Source organism: Hesperophylax consimilis, chromosome 4 (genome assembly GCF_061612785.1).
Source record: "Hesperophylax consimilis isolate HC1 chromosome 4, BYU_Hcon_1.0, whole genome shotgun sequence".
NCBI classification, from domain to species: domain Eukaryota; kingdom Metazoa; phylum Arthropoda; class Insecta; order Trichoptera; family Limnephilidae; genus Hesperophylax; species Hesperophylax consimilis.
In genome coordinates this window covers 25631880-25655951 of record NC_142839.1, presented here as the reverse complement: position 1 = coordinate 25655951, position 24072 = coordinate 25631880, and the positions used below count along the sequence as shown (strand labels likewise).

At 34.4% G+C, this 24072-nt stretch overlaps 1 protein-coding gene across 1 annotated transcript in view; it reads left to right on the top strand.

Annotated features, from left to right (window-relative positions):
• The first annotated feature begins 2975 nt into the window (after positions 1-2975).
• LOC149424423 (uncharacterized) overlaps positions 2976-24072 on the top strand; it is a 148739-nt gene continuing 127642 nt past the window's right edge. Inside the window, exons 1-2 of the mRNA XM_089651552.1 lie at positions 2976-4011; positions 23430-23706. Of these exons, the coding sequence (XP_089507678.1) occupies positions 3867-4011; positions 23430-23706 (422 nt within the window). The 5' untranslated portion in view covers positions 2976-3866. The remainder of the gene's footprint in view (positions 4012-23429; positions 23707-24072) is intronic.

Below are 24072 nucleotides of genomic sequence, written 5' to 3'. Positions count from 1 at the left end.
CGTTAAAGTTAATCGCTTTTCCAATCGTTTATTACCTTAACGTAAATAAAAATCATGTTCGGATTTCGATTGTTTACCCTTCAAAATATACATGAGACCGCCAACCTTTTGTCTTGTTTCGATCCCTCCGTAATATTGGGTAACTCTAATATATATCTAACCTAATAATCATGAAAATGTCTACTTTTCCTGAATCTAATCTATCGATATATGTTTAATTTTACTGTCTTCTTCTAATACTCAATTTTCATTTTCCTAGAACCTTCGTAGCAGTCCAAAATCCCTGTACTATCCTTCCATTCGATCGCCGCACTTTTCTAAAAGTGTATTTTTTTGCGAGATTTTTCATTCAAAATTGATTTACCAATATGTCCGTTTCATCTTAAATTGATAACGATTAATTTCCATTGTTTCCAACACTCACTCCTCTCTTTAGTACGAATTTTATCGAACATGACACCCTCCTTCTATCATAAATAATTGCACTACAGTTGAAATTCCGCCAGTAACTTTCCTTCGCTTTTCCCGTCCCTTTTTTATACTATCACGTTTATAAATTTTCCATTGCATTTTCGTGCGTGTGTTTTTCAATTTGTAAAATCTTCAAAGCACTCGATTTCAACGGTTCGCCATCACCTAAATGTCTCGGTTATTGTAAACATTTCCTAGAGTTTGTCGCCTTGAACGTCAGTGTTTATGCCATAGTGCGTTCACCTCTAATTTTTGTGGGAACGGAAATGCAATTAATTATCTTTTTTAATGTCGGGTCCAAGGTTCAATCCTTTGTCTTTCGTAGACACACCCCCCTTCGTTCACTGATTGGTTACTCAAAATTTTTATAGCTCTTTGTTTAGATCTATTGGTTGACAACCTTCATTGTTTATTTTTAGGCCTAGAAAAGGGGAAGCCCTGTCTAGTCCTAGACGATTTTACGACCTCTCTGCTTTCGTCTTAGAACCTCGATTTAATTTCAACTATTACAGGTGTCTACTGTAAGCAAGCTGGATCAATTCTTTCTCCGCCAGATGTCGTTAGCATGTCCGTTTTCATAAATAATTTGCATATTTTTTTTTGCAGCTATGGTTTATCTGTTTTTCTCTCACTGTGATTTAAAGCCTTTCATCACAACCATTCCTAAGAGAAAGTCCAGTTATATTCAATTTTTCAATTAAGTCCTAAATCCTGTATCTAAATTTCGCCAATAAACAATTAGATAATGTTAATTGAGTGTTAATCTCAAGTGACCTACCAGGTAAGTATTGTACTGTATATTTTCTCCATAAATAGTTAAGTAATAACATAGATCACTGTAGAAATGTATTATAAGTTTGTACAGCGCCCTTGAGGTGATTTTGCACAAAAACGGCGCTATACAAGTCATACAATTATTAGAGCTTGTTTTGATTCCCCTCACAGGCAGATATTATTTTTTTAATATTCGTGCTGACAATTTTACAATTTATGAATTTCGTAAAACAAATACCCAATCTTTTGTTTAATTTCCCGGTGGGTGATCTGTGAACATTTATACCGAAATGTTTATATCATCTGCGACCACCCTGTGCATAATATCAAATGCATATAAATTGCATTTGTATATGTTTCTGCATCTGTGTAGGTCCCACGTGCGAAATTCCCAAAGGGGATGGGAATTCGGTTCATCATTAATTTTATAACAGCGTAAGTGAAGATCCGGGGTCAGTGGATTTTATTCATCGAAATACATCGGAGTGAGTGAGCCGGAGGCTGATAATCGTCCAGAGGGATGGAGATTTTGACGTTTTGAATATAATGAAGATAAAGGGGCTCGGATTTTCCTGTTTCTTTGTGTTGGATGCTGGAGCCACAAAAATTGAAACGTCATTCATTATTGAAAAGTTGTGGTTTTCCATTGAAAAATGTTGATTTAAAAAATCATTATGAATTCGTAGGCACGTTTGGAGTTTGTTGTTTACCTACCTACATACTTACAACTTTTGTGTTTTGGTTTCAATATTAAAATTTTCAAAATCTCCACAAATAATGTTATGACCCGGTCTTACCAGAAATTCTGCATATTTTTTCTTATAATTGAAAATATAAAACAAGCCAAATAACGGCGTTTTTTTACTAATTTATGGACAGTTAAATAGACATTCAAAGCTCCTTAGCTCACGATGAAAATAAAATTCCAAGAGTAAAATAGTTCTATCACTTACCCCAAAATTCCAGATGGACAAGCTGTGCAAATTTAGTGACGCCAGAGCTCACCGGTCAAGACTTTTATGCTTTTACAAACAGATAAACTTCTCCATATCTATTATAATATTAGTGCAGACCCGTGAGAAATCACGGGGTATTATAGTTACAGGAATTGTGATGCGTCTCAGGTTCACTGCCTTTCAAAATAAAAAAAAATGCCTTTCAAATGTTAGTAAACTTGAAAAATTACGACATCTTTCAAACGTTCAAACAAAAGAAATACAAATTTCAAACAAAGAATTATCAATTTATAAAATAATTTTGGTAGTACCTGTACTTAACTGCATGTCTGATATGATTTAAACTTATCAGTTCCATTTTTGAAAACGAACAGTTTATGGAACTTGAATAATTTTACTCATTACGCAGAAATAATTCACATCAGTTCACGCATGCATTCATGCACCAACAACCGAAATTAGTATATGTATTTGATAATATTTAGAAAGGGGTTGAAAAATTGAGTTATTTCAATGACAGCCATAAAAAAAAGACAAATTAAAGAATCGGTTTATTAAGTCCATAAACCTACAATTAGTGTGAAAAGCATATTTCCCTATTGATCGCCAGAACTATCTAGTACTAGTACTGCAGAGCTTCTACTCGTATTATTCGTACCTAATGCTACGTACGCTAGGTGCCTGCCTATTGCCTATTGCCTATCGCCCTACCGCTCTCATAGTGCCTCTATGCTTCAGCTTTAGTTCTATGCTTTTAGTTAGTTCTATGGCGGGAGTGTTGGCGGTAGGTTCGGTTGCCGCGCTTTCAAACAACTTCCCGCGCGATACGTGTTCCAAATTTGAAATGAGCTGTCATCGTAAAAAGAAAACCCTCGAAACAAATTTAAAAGAACTGTGAAAAAAGTGCTTTAATAGTTTTTAAACTTGTGTAAAACATTTTGACAATTAGTGCAGATAAAAGAACTTTTTAAAATGTGTTTCAACTTGCGGTTTTTTAATGCTGATAAAATGAAAAAAGCATGATAATATTTCTGAACTGTTGATGTTTATATAATAAGCAAGTTCGCGTACTATGTGTATAATAATATTTGATATAATACCGAATTGTGTAAATAAGCGAATCATGAAGATATACTTGAAATAATGTTTGTTTATATACCTGAGATAGAGATGTTTAGCGTTCACATAAATTTGAAGTGTTATGCTATAAAGTTAGAAGTGAGCGGCCAAACAGTATTCCAGCTGGAAACTTGAAGGCTACGGGATTGCCTGTGGAAATTGAATACGAAGAATTATCGCTAGTGGAAAAAACGAGGTACCCATGCAAACTAAAGACAGAAAACAAAACGAGGGTGACACAAAATATCCATGTTTTAACAGTGCGTATTTACGCTTTGTAATTTGATCTACGGGATAATTAGAAGACAGGCAAAGTGTAAGCCGATAAGGGAAGTGAAAATGAATTACTATCGCGTACTTTGTTGGTTTCTCTAGAACAAAATACTTTATCCAATAAAATGTTTACCTAAAACAAAAGATACACGAAATGGCGAGACAGAAAAACGCATGTATTTTGGAATGTTTCAATAAACATTGCATTTTTTGTTTATACATTTTGTTCAGAGAGTTTTCAAGAGCTTTTAGTGTGTAATGTGACATTTTAAAATGGTTGTGGAGTTATATGTGCAAAGGACGACCAGAGACTGTGGCAGGACAGCTAAGTTTCCCTCACAGTCCCCTTTCTTCCGTTGGCTGGTTGGATGGTGTCTGCTTCTGGGCATCTGCAATATTGTCATTTGTGGTTATATCGGTGGGTAGCCCTATCCCTTTTGTTCTTAAAGGTGTGCATATCATATTGCATTACTTTCATAATAATGGGGTAATTTAACACAATGTTCAGAGTGTTCAGTTTGTTAAAACTGACAAATAACCAAATAATCAGTCGTTTTGAAAGGAAAATCCTGAAATAAATTGGAAAGTGAACAAATATGTATATAATAATACGTTCGTTTGTAACACATCTAGCGAGAAGTTTTTATTAGTAGGTACACAAGCATTATGTGAATTTGTCATTGTCCACTGAATCATATATCTGCAGATAAGAAAAAAAAAATAACAACAAAACAACAACATGTTATTATGAATTGTTGTGTAAATCAATACATTATGTAACTTTTAAGTCGAATTTTCGCCTCGCACATCTCATTAACCGTGGGTGCACTACGACATATGAATTACCTTTTCTGTCTCTTTATTCAGGATGGGTAATGTGTGAACTCATCTAAAAATACAAAATTCTTTCCCGTAAGTTTCATCACTCAAGCAAAAAAGAAAACATTTCGATAATATTTTAATTGAAAATTATGAACTAAAGGGTAACGTTATTTTTTGAATGACTGAGAAAATATGGTAATTTTATCAAATATATCTGTACCATACGGTTATACCATGTTATGCAGTCACTTGCTATAAATTGGTGATCGCGAAAGCTGATGAAGATGGATGTTCCACTGTTCCCGTTTTCATTTTATTCACCGGCTTTTACAGACCAATCGATTCATCAGATGGTACTTCCTTGGGACCTATCTATCATTTATCGACTGTCAAATAAATGCTTTAAGATTCCCGGGACAAATAGACTAACTAACTAACTATCACACCGTTTCCCCGCAGGGGTAGGCAGAGAGGACGGACCGCCAAACAACTCGGACTTGGCACACACTCCTTGCCTCATTCACATTCATACATCGTCTCATACATACTCTTCTATTATTCTGACTCTTGACATGGCCCGACTAGAGTATCTGATTCACTTGATCGTGCCATGTCTTCCTCGGGCGTCCCATAGGGGACAAATAGCATTACATAATATATAATTTGTTGTTTAATTTTTGGGGTATGAGGTCGTATTGCGTTTCCTTATCCTTTTTGAGTCAACTTTCTGCAATGACAGCCTTGTAGTGGCCACAATCAGAGCATCTCCACTCTTCACATCTGCACTGACGATAAACACTGCAAGGCGATCCGAAAAGTTAGCTGAAGACTTTAGGTAAGCCGTTTTGCGTTTTCTCCTCTTTCTTGAGCCCACGTTTCTGACAGCCTTGCAGTGTCCATCTTGCACACTGCAAGGCTATTCGAAAGGTTAGCATAAGTTATCGGGATAGGCTGTTTTGTGCCTCCTCTTGTTGAGATCAAATATCTCTCAGCCTTGCACGTTCATCACCAGAACTTTTATACTTAATGGAGCTGTGACGAGATTGAGTCAACACATTTTCCTACACATTTGCCCTGATGACCTGATAATGAACACCGCAGGGCTGTCAGAAAAAAAACACGATAAGCTTAGTAACTTAAAATTCAAAAGACGAGAAAACAACAAAATTACAAAATTAAATGCAGCACACATACAAGTGCAAAGCAGTATATTGTCTATGTTTGCTGCATTACTATTTACTTGCACCTTTCCATTGTCGAGGTAATCGAATGTTTCAATCTGCCGCGGCGCGTTAATGGATCTGTCCTACGATTTCGTGCACTTTGTAATTCAGTCAGAAGTACAAACATCTGTACGTATGTATATCAGTCCGTCGTTATGGCAACACAGAGGGGGTGAAGGGTGGGGGTGGTTAACGCACCCCTGCGATAAGCGCCGCTTGAACCTCCCCCTGAACTCCCGCGCAAAATTCTCCGAATTTATATCCCTTTGGTATCAGTTTTATGATTGTCAGGAATTTGTACTTGCTCGGCCTGTATGAAATAAAAATATCCCAAGCGTAAGAAGAAATGAAAACTTTAGGATTTCCGTTACCAAGCTTTTGGTAAAAGCTTTGTGTTTTTATTAAAATACCAGATTTTTCTTCTTCACAATTACAATGAAAAAACTTTTTCTAATATTTACTAGCACTTAGCTTCGCCTGAGTTTCGACACTATTCTTTTAAATAAGTTTTTTCTGTCTGCTGACATTCAAATGGATATACAAACACCCATTACCCGTGGTATTAATGAAATTGCGAAATAAAAATAGTTATGTTGACTTAGAAATTCCAAATAGAAAAAGCTATGCTAATTTCATGACGCTGGAGCTTATCGTTTCGTGAGATATAATGTTCAAATGAAATAATAGTGTTAAAGATATTTTTTCTTGCAGTGGGAACCGAAACAGTAATTTGAATCGTTCAACTTGTTCAAGTACCTACTAGCTGGCGTGTACCCGGCGATCCTCGACTTTTCTCTACTTTCAATATATATATAACATATAGTATTATATATAAACCTTCCGGAGTAAATTCTCTAAATGGTAGTGAAAACCTTATTAAAATCCGTTGCGTAGTTTAGAAGAACTAAGCACACAAAGAGATATATGCAGATAGCGACATTGCTTTATACTAGGTACCTACTTAAAAAATGTTTAGAAGGTGTCATTTTAATCCGCATTTAAATTTGATTGATATATTTCAAACCACAACGAATTCTAGAACGAAAAAACGAGACTCGGACAAACGAATTAACTATTTTGGACATGTCTATTAGGGTGGAGTGAAATCTTTTTTTTCACTGGATGGTAATGTAAGAGTCAAAATTTGGTGCCTTTTAGGTTTAATTTAAGCCATGTAAAATATTATACCATTTGGTTTAGGGTAACTGCCTCCGCAACGGCATCGAATTTATGAAAATAATCGGCTTTACACTCTAATTTGAAGTAATGTTTATGTACTATATTTTTGAATAAACATACCTACCTATTTTTATCAAGAAAGTTTACTTGGTATAATATAGATTTGACACAAAATAAAAAGAAGTTCGAATTTTTGTTTTATAATTTAAATAAGGGGAGAGAGGAAGCGCGGGAGGTGATACTGAGCTTGCTTGCACTTGTCGCGTCTCGAGTCGCGCGTCGTCAGTGCTCTATCGTTCGTGCTCGGATCAGTCGCACGCTCGTTTATCGTTAAAAATACGTTCGATAATCTTTCGTTGCAACCATGCAAAGAACTCGGAGTGTATTCAAATGTCCTCTATTTGGTGATGTTTGTGAGATGAAAGAAAACGTTCTACCTACTCATGAAGATGTAGTGAAATACTATGAGTGGACGAGACATCAACTGAAATTGCAATTAGAAACTGCAAAAGAACCAATTTTTGGCGAGATAGCAGACATAGTAACGTCGAGAATTGAAAATATATGGCAAACGGCATCTATTCCTACAGTGACGCGAACAAGGATCATTCAAATGTTGAAAGCATATCATCTAAAGTGCAAAAATCTACTCAAATCTATCAAGAGGCTCTCCCCGGACGAGTTAAATAGTTTTCAGCAAAGAAGTAAGATACTTTTTGATATTTCAGCATGCAAGTGCAAAGAATTCGCTCAATGTATCCTTCCTAAGGATAAAAAGGTTCCTAAACGAGAGCAAACTTTTTTGACCGATCAAAGAACGTCTCGGATAATGGTAATCAGCGGAATCGACGTAACTGCTACAAAGAACATGCAAAAAACTCTAAAAAGGAACCATGAACGAGAGAATCGCCGAAACACATCCTTAAGCACTTCAACGTTAGCTGATTTAAATGCTAGTATTTCTTCAGCGACATCATCAGAGACAGAAAAATCTGATTGCTCCATGATCAAAGGCGTTATTAAAAAGAAAATAAAAAAATCGACGCTTAATTTTCCTACGTTATCGAAGACATGTGATAGGTATGGAGTGTCTGACAGAGCAGCAGCAGCAATAGCATCATCTGTTTTGTTCGACATTGGGTCTGATGTTGAGGTCATTGATCGGCACAAGTTACGAAGAGAGAGAACTAAAATTAGAGAAAAAATAACGGAAAATGCAACAATTACAGAGCTCTTGGCCTTATACTTTGACGGGAAAAAAAGACAAAACTTTGAATATTGTTAAAAAGGGCGGTAAATGCTACAGGACTATGGTTGTGGAGGAACATATCTCACTAATTCAAGAGCCGGGATCTATTTACATGGGATACGTGGTACCTGATGTTGGGACAGCAAAAGGAATAGAAACCGCGATAACAGGGTTTCTGTTACATAAAGAAGTTTCCCAAGATAGAATTATGGCAATTGGTTGCGATGGTACGAATGTAACTGGATAGTATGCTGGAATTATAAGACTGCTAATAATTTGTTTGCTTCACATGAACAAACTGCCTTTGAGACATCTGTTTCTTCATCTCGATGGGTGTACTTCGGGACCTAAATCTTATTTTGGTCCACTGGGAAAATCACTGGAAACCTGTGAAAAGCTGCCTGTTAAAAATTTAAACGCATCGAAGGTCAAATGCTACCAGAAAAGGCCAAAGATCTGAGTTCAGACCAACAGTACTTGCATAAAATTGTCTCGGCGGTAATTTCAGGTGAATTTCCAGAAGACCTAGGCAATAAATCTCCAGGAAAACTATCACATGCCCGTTGGATCACGCGTGCTAACCGAATTCTACGTTTGTATGTATCTACTGAAGAACCATCTGAAAATTTGAAAACTCTGGCTACTTTTGTGGTCAAAGTTTACGCACCGTCTTGGTTCTCAATTAAAAATAAACCATCATGCAAAGATGGCACGCGTCATCTGTTCAATATCATTAAGGCCTCCAGATACCTGCCAGAAACTCTAAAAAAAATTATAGATCCTGTTATCCAAAGAAACAACTACTTTGCGCATCCTGAAGGGATTCTACTTGCGATGATAACAGATGATAAAAAACATGTTAGAGAGCTGGCAGCCCGCCGCATACTAAAGGCACGCAGTACTGCTCAACCTCCAACACCTAGAATGTTTCAAGTGCCATTGATAGATTTCAATGCTTCTACATATATTGATTTAATAAATTGGCAGGAAAACTTAACCCAACCACCGATTTTAAAAAACTTATCGGACCAGGAAATTCAGAATATCGTGGAATCTGGTGGCGAAAGCGAACTATTGTTTATAAGGCTTCCCTGCCATACTCAAGCTGTTGAAAGAGCTGTAAAGAATACGACAGAAGCTTCCATTTCTCAGTGCACAAGAAAGTCGCGACTAGGTGCCATAAATGCCAAGCTGGAATCGCGGAACATAATGCCTAAATTTGAAACTAAAAAGGATTTTAAACCTCAATAAAAAATGTATAATTTTTCAAGTTTGTTTCAAATTTCAAGAGCTGTAAAGACTACGACAGAAGCTTCCATTTCTCAGTGTACAAGAAAGTCGCGGCTAGGTGATGCCAGGCTGGAATCGCGGAACAAAATACCTAAATTTTAAACTAAAAAAGGATTTTAAACCTAAATAATAAATGTATAATTATGTTTCAATTTTTTTTTTTTTAGAGCGATGCCTTAATAAACATCTTAATTTATATTGTTTATCATTTAACACCTACTTACCACTAAATTAATCATAATGTATCGCCTTATAAACTTTTAACTTTTTTACCCTAATTTTCAATTTTTGGGGTCACTGCGGAGGCAGAAGATCTTAATTAAATGAAATGAAAAATCCCACGTATTTTTATTTTAACATAAGGCACAAATCCCCCCCTCTTAGAACTCTGAATCATAAAAAAATTTTTTTTTCATACATCCGTGCTCCAGGCTAATGTCTATATGTCTAAGTATATTTCGTCTTGTATAATACCTGCCTTACACCACGATTTTTTCATCCAGTTATCTATTCCTAAGGATTCGGGATGAAAAAAATAACGTGTTCTATTTTGGTACCGATTTTCGTACAGTTTAAGATGGAAGACATTGTAACATCGCAACATTTTCACGTAACTGTATTGCGTGAAAAAGTTGAACGTTAATTCAGTTTTATGTTTAAAAATAATAATAAAAAAGACTACGAATATGTATTTATTACTGATTATGAATTCCTATTACTATTAAGTATCATATATACGAGATCTTTACATACTGTTAACTCATAGAATAAAGATTATTGAATAGAATGCGTTAGCTTCATATTGTAACATATTTTTATTAATTAATTAATAAAGACAGGATTGTGACAGCTATTGCGTTGGAATCTGCGCTGCCGTGTTTGGGTGGCTTTACATCATAAATTAAAAGAATATTGTATCAATCAAGATACAGTGATCAGGTATGCAATTTTGCCAAGGCATAGGCACCTATAAAAATCATTATGATATAGGTTCAATCGATGAACGGGTAAACAAAAACGTGGAATGTTTATAACGACCAATCACGTGACATAGCTCGCAAATGAACGTGACAAATGCTTTCATGATTGAAATCTATGGTTATAATTATACAAGTTGTTAACATTTTTTTGACAATTTTGTACCGTCCCAAAATACTATTTCTTCTCTAATGGCAACTATCTACATGAAATCGTAAGTATGAGAACAACGAACGTATTAAAGCGAATATTTTTCATATGTGTCCCGATATGGGGAACGGTGTGAAAAAGGTATCATTTTAAACGCTTATCAGTGTATCTTGGGTTTCGAACATTTTTATATTGTTTAAAGTATTACCAAATAAAGCCTAGCTACCTCGTTTTTTTATCCAAACCCATTTATTAGGTTAATATAAAAAGTGCAAATTGGAAGGTTACCCCTTTGGATAACAAGCTGTATCATTAAAATAAGATTAATCTGTTTTTTCTAAGGTATCGGATACCTACATACTCTCTCCTCGTTATGACAATTATTAAATCTTTAACCTACGTTGTAAACCACCTCTCCACATAATACTATTATAGTTTGTTTTTAGAGCAGTGTCGGTTTTCTCTAAAGTGCGTTTGAGCAGTGAACTAAAATAAAAAATATTAAAAATGAGAATAATTTGTTTTATTATTTAACCACATTTTAATACGACGCTGGCCGACAGCGAGTCCGATATGTGTGTATAAGTGCGTTATCAATTCAGCGACTATGGGGCTTTCTACTCTAAGAAATAGCTCATACAAAAGATACCTACTCGTGGCGCTTCAGAGGTAAACTACACGAACGCAAGCGTACAAACCTTAGTAATGTATTAGCTGCTCGGGTGCGCAGGGACTAAGATAAAAAATATTACTTTTGGAAAAATGTATTTAAAAAAAAACTTCGAATGTTTTTTGACTAACGAAAATTTTAAATCACAATCGTTCTGCATTGACGAATTGTTCTTATATATATAACATATTTAATAAATAAATGGCTATTTTGTTATCTTACTTTTCAGTAAGATAACAAAATAGCCATTTTCAAATGTTAATTATACAGGGTGTCCGGAAACTCGTAGTACAAGCGGGAAACTGGTGAATCTACATCACATTTGGAGTCGATTTTGTAGTATATTTTTTTTTTATTTGAGCTTTCGTTATCGAGTAAATCGAGTTTGAAGTTGATTTTTTTATTTTTTTAATCAAATTCTTATAAATTATTACTGAAGATCAAAGTACCCAACTAATTAAAACTATTTGAAAGTAAAACAAATGAAGAAACTCGGATTTGAAGCATCATTTTGAAATCACCCTTCATTTAACCCGGTGTAATCATAAAATATTTCTGCTCTGCAGGGTTAAAACATCTGTTATTCAACCCTAAACACCAGAAAAAACTTTAACCCTAAAATAGCCGAAAAATATTTTTTTTTGGTTTTTTTTTTTTTTTTTGAAAATGCTCAAATCAAAAAACTTTATGTTTTTTTGGGTTCCCCATGTGGTGTAGATTCTCCAGTTTCCCGCTTGTACTACGAGTTTCCGGACACCGTGTATACCCGTACATCAAAAACGACACACTTTGGGCATAGATACCTTGGACAGAACGCTCAGATAAATATTATGTACCAAGCGGTGGAATAGGAAATCAGGGACGCTCCAGGAAGAAATTGAAATCAAGCGAAGTAAAAACTTCAGTCGGGTCATGCAAATATTTAGAATCAAACGTATCTACGAGACGATTTATGGGTATGAATGTGATTGAAGCAAGGAAATAAGACGCCGTTGGTCAGTTAGCCTATATAAATATATTTGATTAGGTCTATTTTTATATCACAGATGAGGAGCAGAAGAGAACATATAATATCATTTTTATCGATTTGAATTTCGACAAGGATTGATGAACGAATTGGGATCGGCGTGAATCAGCGTTTTTATAAAAAAAATCCGGGGGTTTTAAAACAAAAAGTTACCTTCCTACTATTTACAAAGTCCTTTCTACACTTCAAACCTTACCATAGACGTTTATAGAACGGTCAATTTACTAGCGAAAACTTTAAATATCCCCGCTCCAAACTTTAGTAATTGACATGGTTGGCTACCTGTATTTTGGTGCAAGCTGCTGTAAAATTGGTATAAGAGGGAACAGGAGTGCAGGATGCCAAAGAGGAGTTTAATCTTCGGAGGGGTCCTCCCCTTTTCCATTGCCCCCATTTCCAAGAGAGGTAGGTACTCCCAGCTTCCGCAATCAATGGAAACAACTTGGGTTCAACTACCAACCAAGTACCTACTTCGATGCACCTCTTTGTGTAACTTGAATATTATATTGAATAACCTAACAAAGAAGAGACGGTCGTCTTACTGATTTCCGAGATGGGGGACAGAGTTTAAGTCAGGAGATACGTTGTTATTTGTTAGGGATAATAATATAACAAATAATGCAGGAGATTGGTTGGCTTTCATTGATATTATCAGAGAATGAAGAGATTGAAAGTACAACGTTTATTTTACGATGGACGTTTCTAATCCGCTCCCTAAATTTGACTGCGATCTGGTTTACGATATAAAACGAAATGAATATTGTGAACTTGGAGGGATTCGCAGAGGGATTGCTAAACGATAAAATATTATTATTGTCGAACTGTTTAATTGATTGTAGGGTGGATAAAGTAGCCAAATATTCCCCTATTCGATGCGCAAAAGCAAGTATTATTCTAACTTCTGACCATTTATAACGAAATAGCGAAAATACAACATTTTTATTACGGTGTAGGGTTATTGACCTAAGTAAAAATTTCAAGTGTGATTCTGAAGCACCTCTTTCAACATGTTTAAATAATCCAGCTTTGTAAAAAAAGATATTTTTAATCTATCAAAAAAAAATCCTAACTATAAACAGCTTCAGTCCAAGTCTAGCAATTTATATTACAAAGTAACTTATATCTATCTTCACAGCATAAATATTTACCATCAGAAAATGGGCCACAGAAAGTATTTAAATTGTTATTCACTTTAAAAATATCTTATGTAAATATCTATCCAAATATTATTTAAAAGCTAAACACATTTGTACGTTTAGTACGTATACATAACTATATACTATTTAAGGTATCTACACCACATACTTGAAGGGAATACAAGTAGGTACCTACTTAATTTGTTTGAGTAATATTTCATACCTTTATGTATTATCTAGCTCAGAACCGTGAAAAATCGCGGGATAATAATAATAATTGGATGACTTGCATAGCGCCGTTTTTGTGCAAAATCACCTCAAGGACGGGATATTATAATTGTAGGATTTGTGAATCGCATTGCCTTTCAAAAAAAAATATTGTCATTTTTATTTATAATTTAATTTTGGTCAAAAATTAGGGAGATCTAATATACATTTCGAATACAGAATTGTTATATTTTTACATATTTTTTATTTAGCTTGTATGAACAAACAGTTCCAATTTTGAAAATGACAGTTGAATTCCACGGATATTTTAGTTCATTACACAGGAATACTTCACATCATGCACAACATCACAGACAACCAAAATTAGTATGTTTGATGGCCTTCGAATGCAAATCATATAACATGTACCTACCTACATTGTACACGTAACGCACATTCGTTTTTTTTCGCCCGATACAGAATGAAAAAAAAATTCAATTCATTTATCAAATTTTCTACTTAAACATGTTTCTACTACAACCATATTTTCAGCACAAAAAATGTAGTTTGAACTCAGTACCAATTATTATTATTACGAAAATATTCAACATTTTACTTGAAAATATCTTACATTTATCTTAATCCGGAACCCAAAATGCTGTCAAAGCGATTACTTTTACAACTTGTTGACATTTTGAACGGTGAGCTTCAGAAGGTCGGATGATGGATGCGTTTACTTCCCCATTCTGTCAAACTTCATCCCGAGATCACATGCGGAACCGCGCAGCTTCTTTGTCTCTTTCAATAGATCTAGATATGACCATGAATACATTCTGAAAATAATATCCCAGATCTTATACATCAAGTTTCCATGCTTTGCCGATCGCTTTATTGTGTAGAAATTGCCGAATGTGGGAAACACTACTTGAAGGTTGCTTTTTGGCCTATATATGAGCAGTCATGCTTTGCTTTTAAATAATGGTTCACGGGTAATGAATCCATATTCTATACAGTAACAACATGATTTCCTAGTCAGTTAGTAGACGACATTATTTGACACGGTAGATAAACCCGACAGGGACCTTTGAAATCACCGATATATTTTTGATAGATGATTCGTCTATTTGGTAATCGTAATTAGATACGTTGGCACCATCGATGCATCGGCAGGTAGTTACAAAAAAATTAAAGAATGTAGGTAAATATAAAATAATCATTTCGAAAAAACTATTTTATTCCGAACATCACAAATAAATTCACTCAATTTATGATATAATGTTAGCAATAATCAGTGGCGGCTCGTGACTTGTGTGTACTAGAATTCCAATATAACAAAAATGGCATTATTTACGTTGTTGTAGCTGAAAACGATTTTTTAATTGTTTTCGAAAATTGTATTTTTTGAACGAAGAGTTTCAGGAAATTTCAATTTGGCCGTGCGTCACATGGATTTCTTGAAATTCTTCATAAAAAAATTGAATTTTCGAAAAAAAATAAAAATCGGTTTCAGCTACAACAACATCAATAATGCCATTTTTGTTATTTTAACATTCTAGTACACTCAAAAGTCAAAGCCGCCACTGGCAATAAGTATTTTAGGTAATGGGTTCGACATGTCGATTGCAACAATAATCTTTGCAAATTTTTTTATTATTCCATATTTATGATAACTTAATATCGAAGTAAGGGGGTACTTCAATATCCTCTCGATAAGCTGTCAGTAGCACTGTCCAAAGGAAAACGTATATTTTTGATTTATTTATTTAAAAAGACCGACTTTACCATCCGGTACTTCCACCCAGGAATAGTGGCTATTTGGTTACTATTTATTGATTTATGCCCGTTGGACTTTTACTTAAACAAGTATAAATTAATTACATTACATAGTGCATTCCAAATAACACAATAGTTTTATTTTTATTTTTTATTTTATTTTTATTATTATTATTTTTTTTAAATAAAAAAAATAAACACCAAAACAATAAATAACACAATAGTAATTAAATATATGGTAATAATATCAAAGAAATTAAAACAATAAAATAGGAACAAAATGCTCCTTTCCGGGAGTAAGTTAAGTAATGAGTTGGTTAAGGAGTGAGTTTTTTTTACATAAATAAAAAAATATATTTTTTTATTAAATTTTATGATAGTATGCAAAATAAATAACAGCTGATATATCTGTCGATAATGATGAAAAATGTTTAAAATTGGTGTAAAGCTACAGGAATATGCCCATAGATGACAATACTATGCATATTTACAGAATATGCATCGAATATGAATATGCGAGCCCAGTCGTCCATAGCCGTCCATACTCCTTTGGCAAAAGTGTGTACCGTCGTTCATTAGCGTCCATACTCCCGGAAAGGTTAACATAATACATCAGTACAAAAAAGAGAGAAAAATGTATTTACACATGCCTGGAGTAAATAACAAATATCGAAATTTAAAAAAAAAATATAAGCTAAATATATTTACATAAAAAAGTAATTTATAGATTATATAATTTAAAAATGTTAGCGAAACAAAGTGTGAGAAAATTCTGATTTAAATATTAGTATGAAATAAATGAAAATATCAACGGAACTAAAATTATTTCCAAGAGTATCAGCATTCTGACTATGTATATATCGTCGACGGCAATCCATCACCGCGTAAATCATATTTGGCCACTATTCAGGAGAGACATAAAACCACTTTTCTTAATATATTTACATCGAAATCGCGGCAAATCATTTTATTTTTCATGTTCAATTGTCTTTACAATTATGTTTTTAAACACATATACGTTTTTAACCGAAAATAAAATAATAAATGACTTAAGCGGTGATGTTCAGTAAAATACGGCAAAAGTTTAGACTTACGCGGAAATTTATTCTTGTTGGGAGTTAGGTATATAATATCATTATAGTTTTAAAACACGGGAACGTGGAAACAAATGTTATTTATTTTTTTTTTTTAATAATAATGATAATTTTACAACAAAGTAATATTATGTTACATGACATTATTTAGACAAATAAAATAGTAGATAGGTACCTTATTATAAAAATACACAAAATTATTAGTTACTCAATGACACCGACAATCATCAACGTAAAAATTTAGCTCATCAATTTTTTTATTTAAAAAAAATAAACTTACACTGTAGGTACCTCGTGTAATGTTAAAAATATAAAAAATAAAGTTATTGATATAGTAATGAATTATAATAGCTATGACAATCTTGCGGTATTACAGATTTCAGTTCCTGTAAATGTTTCCACTTGGATTCTTTTATTTTAATTCTATCTTTGTAAAGTTTTGGAATCTATATTATCTTAATGTGCCTTATTTTTACGTACGATGTGTCTTTTCCAAACCTCATCGCTAATATTCCCAACGTCGTGACCACAACATGTGTCACACCGATCTTTTTTGGGCATAAAAATACTCATGTTTTCTTTTTTAAACACATTTTCGAAAGTTCTGCAACTCATGGGACTTCCTACATTTTCCTTACAATAATCTAAATAAATATCCTACAGTTGAGCCAAGCTTTTGATTATTGGTTCTAAGTACAGCTTTTTTGTAGATTTACGACAATAGTGCGATTCGAGTTTTGGAAGATCGTGAAAAAACTTCAGTAATAACATTTTTTTAGAATTTTCTCCTGTTGTTCGTCATTTGTTCTGATTCGTCATGGATGACATCGGAATCATTGCAGATTCTGATTTTTCTGCCCAATACCTAACGGTCCATTCCTTAATCCCCAGGGTATTCAAAAACGACATTTTGCAAACTTGGGCTGTAATATTTTCAATGGGCAAAAAATACACCAACGTGCCTTGTCTACGAGAAGCACTTGTTTCCGATCTTCTTTGTTTGGGTTCTTTTTTCATTATGCAACAAATTGTTTTCTCTGATCCCAATTTAGTTTTGACCAAAACATTTGGAAAATAGATTCTCTAGAACCTTGGTTAAGTTTGGTACAGTTTCGTAGTTTTGATCGAATGCACATTTTGGATTTGCAAGCTGGACATATTTGACGAGCTTCTTTAGGCACATCGTGTACCATGTTGAATTTCCCATCTTGCAGTAAACTTCTTCTGTAGCCTAAATAATCTTTCCCTTGCATCCTCAATTTCTTTTTTAATAATCTTGATGAATCTGCGTGTATGTCGCCATCACTCGGCCGATTTGATGGGGATGCTATTATTTCCGAGGGAGATAATATAGTACCTGGTGTAGGAGTACTGTAATCCACCACCTGCATTTCAATTGAAGTTGAATCAACTATAATCTTTTCATTATTTATTATGACAAAAGATGTTGAATTATTATAAATGCCATTAGGTAATATGTTGGCATATGTATTCAGGAGATACCATCGAGATCAACTCCGCACTGTCTTCTGTTGTTGGTGGCTGATTTTGGGAATAATCAAGAAAATTCCAAATTATTTATATCAATTTTTCTATATTTTCATTTGTAGAACATTCACCAACTTTTTTTCCACTGCCCTGTTTGTCAGATAATGTATTTATTCCGAGTTCTTTGCACATGGCATCAACAAATAACTCATCATCGCTAGAATCGAACATTTTGTTACTGAAATAAAAAATAAAAAAATAATTAATATATTTGTTTCGCTATATACTATTAGTAAAGTAATAGTAAAGTATAATATATAATTATTAGTTAAGTCACAAAAATTAAAAAGGACATATCAAAAAATAATGAATCAGCGCGTATCTCACGTTTTCCGATACAATGAAACGAATCATTGCGAAGTGTATCAACGCGTAAGTTCATAATGATTAATAATAACGTCTACCGTGTGCACAAAACAATGTTTGCAATATATAATTACTTAGTCTCATAATACATACCTTTTGTAAGACATCCGATGAACAGAAAACTCATAAATTTAAAAAAAACTGTTGTAATCAGCGAAATAACGCGTTGCGGCAATGACGGTTGGTCAACGACTGAGATAGGCGATGATTTTACCCAAACGGAAGGCAAATGAGATGCGCGGTGATACTATTTTCGTTGTAGGACTATTTCCTTACATTGAAAAAATCCTATAATAATCCCAACGATATAGGTTTATGACCGCCTTCGAATGGCATTTCAGGATGACTTACGCGGTGATGTTACATACGCGGTGATGGAATGCCGTCGACGATATATCGGCTAAGTTAGCCGAGTTTTCTACCTATTGCGAGTATTTGGATAGTTTTCGAGAGAATGGTGAAATATCCCCTAAATCCAATAGGATGTACACAAAAAAGAGTTTTTTGTGGTCATCGGTACTATAGTAAAATCACACTTTAACTGGATTAAGAATGAAACCAAACTTACAAAATCGATTTTCACAACACACATGTGTGTGTTTTCCTTTTAGAATGGCGATATTTGGAAATGAACTACTGAAGATCGATAATAATTATGTACATAAGTTGAAATTAGTGTATTGAGAATGTTGTACCTTTCTTTCTCTAAACCATGTATCGAAAATGGAGTATTCGACCCTTAGTTCTGTCAAAATCATATTCAGTTTACCTGGCACGAGCTATTGTGAGATTGTGCAGTTTTTCTTCTTTTTGGTGAGTAATACAACTTTTACAGTGACGATACAGTTCACCAACGTTTTATGTATTGTTCCTGTATATTTTTCATTAGAGGATTGACCACATTTACGCATTAAGAAAATAAAAGTACCTGTTTCAATGGATTTTAGTTAGTTTTTGAGCGGTCAAAAATTGGTATTTTTAACGAAGTGACTATATTGATGCATCTTTCAATAATCAAGTTCATATTTCTGACCGGTATTTCAGAAACGGAATTTTATCATAATTTGAGGGGTTTTAATTCTAACACAATAAAAAGCGAATAACTTCGGAAATCAACTTTAAATATTCGCAAGAGTCCTTAGAAAAGGCACTTGGTGAAATTGAAAATGGAAAATCCATCAGTAGATTTTGGAGAATCTGGCATTCCAAGAACAACACTGATATATAGCAGGCGGGCAGTGTAAATTTGATTTTTATACAAATCTACTGTTTTATTCCGAGATTGATATATTTTGAAATTCATTAATTTTTTTTGTCATGAATAGGGTGTTTTACCTTAAGCAATATCGTTTCAAGAACTGTGGAATTTTATGTAACGTACCGATTCTTGGATATCAGTATATCTTATATTGTTATCTAAACCAAAAAAACACTGTAATTGATATGTCCCATTTGCCTACGATTGACACATTATCCGTTTGAATACACAAAAGCCCCACAAAATAATGTTGTCATTGGTGTGGAATAGGGTTTAAATTACAATGCATCACAGTTATCATTTCACACCCTATCAATTGTTAAATATCAGTGTCCGTACAGCTCAGGAAAAGCACAGCCTTTGAAAAGTAAACCACGTTGCGGTCAGGACATTGCCTATTACCTGTAGGTACCTGTACCTGTACAAGTACTGAACGGTGAAATCAATACTCACATTATTATATTGATGAAGGAGAATACTAGATTATATTATGTACATCGAAGTTTGTCTTTCGGTGGTCACCTATTTTGCTTCTGACTTACCTGAGTGTAGTAATTTAGTTGTGCATTCCAATTTCGCTGCTAATATGCATAACTTCCGTAACTATTCGTAATAAACGCTTTTGATATATTTAGACCGGCTGATTTTTTTTGCCGTTGACCAGTAACGGCCATTGATGAAATTTTAAAAGTCTAGTATCTGTATCGAAATGAATTATTTTTATTCTAATTAATTAAGATTCATAGTATAATAGTGTATTCACAGTCTTCCTCATTAAAGATTCCTGTTCCGAGACGGATTGTAAGTAATTGTGTTGGTGTTATATCATTTATGATGTCCTCATCTTCATGTTTGTTGATTTCCTCGTCTTCGTGTTTGTAGACCTCATCTTCATGTTTTTTAATTTCCTCGGCTTCAAGTTTGTAGACCTCATCTTCATTTTTATTGATTTGCTCGTCTTCAAGTTTGGGGACCTCATCTTTACTTATTCTGAATTTAATTCCACATAAACCGCGTTTAATAATGTAAATGATATTCTATTTAGCACGTACCCTTTTATTACTCAGGTAGACGCGATTTCTTTGGCATTTATTCTCGGTGTCATTTATTTATCTGAGAATTCTGTTAATCAATATTTTTACACAACCATAATAATAATACCTCTATCATAACGTTTTGGGTAGAGGGTGGGGGTTCACACGGATGGTATTCAATGATTGTATTATAATTATATGGATTTTACCATCTTCGTTGGTTTTTGTATCATAATATCATAAGCTCCAAACAAACAATAAGAGTCTTCATCTTAAACAGTGATGATTTATTGGGGGCAAAAACCATATTCACACTCAACAAAGCCTGTGTTAGAAGCCTTTGAAATTTATGTTCAAGAAGAAGGGTTTGAATAGTCAGATTATCGATTATGAATACAGTTTCCAGTTTCCCCATTAGCCTGGAATGAAAATGACATCCTTTCTTCTGGAGAAAATCTTACAATATTCAGAAATTTCTATTCTTTATTTTTTCATCTATTTGTGTTTTTCCTACTGCTTTTGACGTCAGACTCATTACTCTACTGGCTAACGATGCGAGCAGGATTACAAATAACAGTTTTTAAACCGAATTTCCTGTGTGTTTACGCAAGTTATGTGAAAAACTACATAGTGACATTGACACAATTTGGCAGTAAGCTTTCCGCTCGATAGCACAGATGAAATTTGCGGCGGAGTAACACGAGAGATTTGACATTACGTACTTAATATTGTTATTGTACCCTGACACCACATTTTCATCACGACGTGTTAACATGTCAACGAACCGTGTTATTTATCACAGTTGTAATAATTTAATGTTCTCAAAAAGTCAACCATTGTCAACTTCCCAAACGCTAGGGTTTCATATAATTTGAACAATTCATCAAATTTCAAAGTTGATTTTCAAGTTCTGTGGAGGTTCTATTCAAGTTATATTATTATATCATTATTGGCCAGGGACTTCACAATACTCAAATATAAATGAATATATATAATACCCGTTCTTAACCTAGGCTTTTGGAAGTTGACAATGGTTGACAAAGTTGACAACGTATTCACATTTTTTGAGAACATTTACTTATCATGCAGGTCATCGCCGAGGTCATTTGGGCCATCCGTTTACTACCTTTATACAAATGGCTACCGTAAATCCCTGCCAGAGAAATCTCTATAAAGGATTGTCTTGAGTTTATATTTCGTTAGCTCCTTGCCTTGTTTCGTAATTGACTTTCGTGCAAATCCGTGCTATTCCGGGTTATTCCCTCCTGGTGTTAGGGGAAGATTGAATTTAATGACCACAACCAAGACCATACTTTTAATGAAACAAATTAAGTTGTTCTAGAAAAATTCTAAAAGTTTCAGCTAATTGAAATAAAATGTTTCGGTACGGTGGTTAAATCGTGACTAGAATACTTAAACGTTTTTAAGCTTTTACAGCTTGATAGCATCACTTTTACACTATACAAACGAGAGAAGGAAACTATCGACCGTTTGCTGGAACCTTTTCTTACTATTAGTATAGACGGCCGGCATAGTCCAGTGGTAACGCATTGGACTGCCATTCCGAAGGTCGCGGGTTCGAACCCGGCGTGCGCAAATAAATTTTATTTGATTAATTTGTGTTATTTCACAATTAATTAATTAAAATACTAATTTGCGGCACGTTCCAGAGTGGAAGATACTACCAGTATCGCCCTGGTGTAAGACCACCATTCAGAATTGAAACGTTGCTCCAAATGGCTTTAGCCGTGTTTAGTGACTAGATCTGAATAGCCAGGTACTTCCCCACCTTCCTCTTTCCCTTCCCCACTTACCTTCAGCCTCACAACATCCCCCAATTGGGGATGCCATAGTCTCACTGGCTCCAGACGGGAGCAGTTGGGACTCTTGTGAGGTATTCACTATAAAAAAAAAAAAAAAGTATCTTCTATCTAACCTACCCATCTGGATATATTATTATTTTCATGTACTGTTATGTTCGAAGATTGGATTTCATGCGATATACATTACCTAAATGTACTAGAAGAGCAGTAAACAAAAAATAAGATCAAATCAAAGATATGCGTGATCAGCATTAAAATCATTAAATACGGAATACACCAGGGAGTGGGGAAGGGAAGAATATAGTTAACAAGAAGATTGGGAAGTACTAGTTATTCAGATCTGGCCACCAAACATGGCCAAAGCCATTTCAAGTAACGTTTCGATTCTGAATGGTGTTACCACACGGAGAAAAAGGAGTACCTACTGCGGATTTATTAAAATCTTGTTTAAAACAAAATATCAGTAAATTCAGAATATATCGGAACACGTGTTCCGACATTCTCATAACACATTCGTATAGTTTCTGATAGTTTTTTTGGGAAGCGGTCAATTCATTCGTTAAAGGCCTTCTGTCCCGTTTTTAATGAATAATTAGAACAGATTTTCAATAAATTATCAATATTTTCTATCAGTAAGTTTTCTTCGTGAACTCTGAAGTCTCTCGATTAGCGTCAGTAAAGCGTTACTTTTATTCTGAATTTTAACTGAAAATTTATTTGTTATTCGCTAATAACTGTAAACCATAAATATATAACAATTTACATTATTTGGAATTTTATCTTTGAATATATATATTTATTAAATTAAGTGTTTTCAATCACATACCCAACCGCAATGCTAGAAGTAGGTATTCTTAATTCCTTTTCAAAATGAAGCACATTTTAATAATTTAATAATGAAACGGGAAGAGCTATAATATAGAATAATGGTGGAATCTTTAAACCGTGTCTGGTGTCTATATTGTAATAATATGTATTTCCATTACAAACTTTCCTTTTTCTCCAACAGAAATAGTCGAGCAGCAAGCGTGCTACGACAACGAGTTTCGCCTCACGTGTCCGTCGCTGGACACCCACGTGGCCATTCTGGAGGCCACCTTCACCCCTGAGAACTCCACCGAGGAGGACGATGGCTCCCTGGACTCCAACTCCACCAGGTCCTGCAGCATCAGCTACTCCCAGCTCAGCTATCCTCACACGGCGTCCGAGAGGTACACCTTCCCGAGGAAGATCATAGCAGAGGATCGGAGCACTGAGAGGAATCTAAGAGGCCCTATAAGTCATAGGTAAGAAATTTGAAACGTAGGGTAGAGGGTTGGTTATATCGGGATAAGAAGGAAATATTTTTATTAATTTCGGTGAAATATAGCTTTATTGATAAAACATTTAAAAAATAACACGATTTTAATTTTTTTATTCTTAGAGTAATGTGAATCATACATTCTCATATTTATCAACGAGACAACTTCCTCCCGACCTGCAGAACCACCCCTACTAACTTTTTCCTTCCCAGAACTTCCTTTCCTAAAAATAATATCCACACAGCATCCCAAAGATGACAAAGGCCCCGAGGGGAAGTATTTTCGTGAGGGCCTCCGGTGTAGAGCTAATGTAAAAAAAAACAACTTAATATGTACATACTGAGCAATATC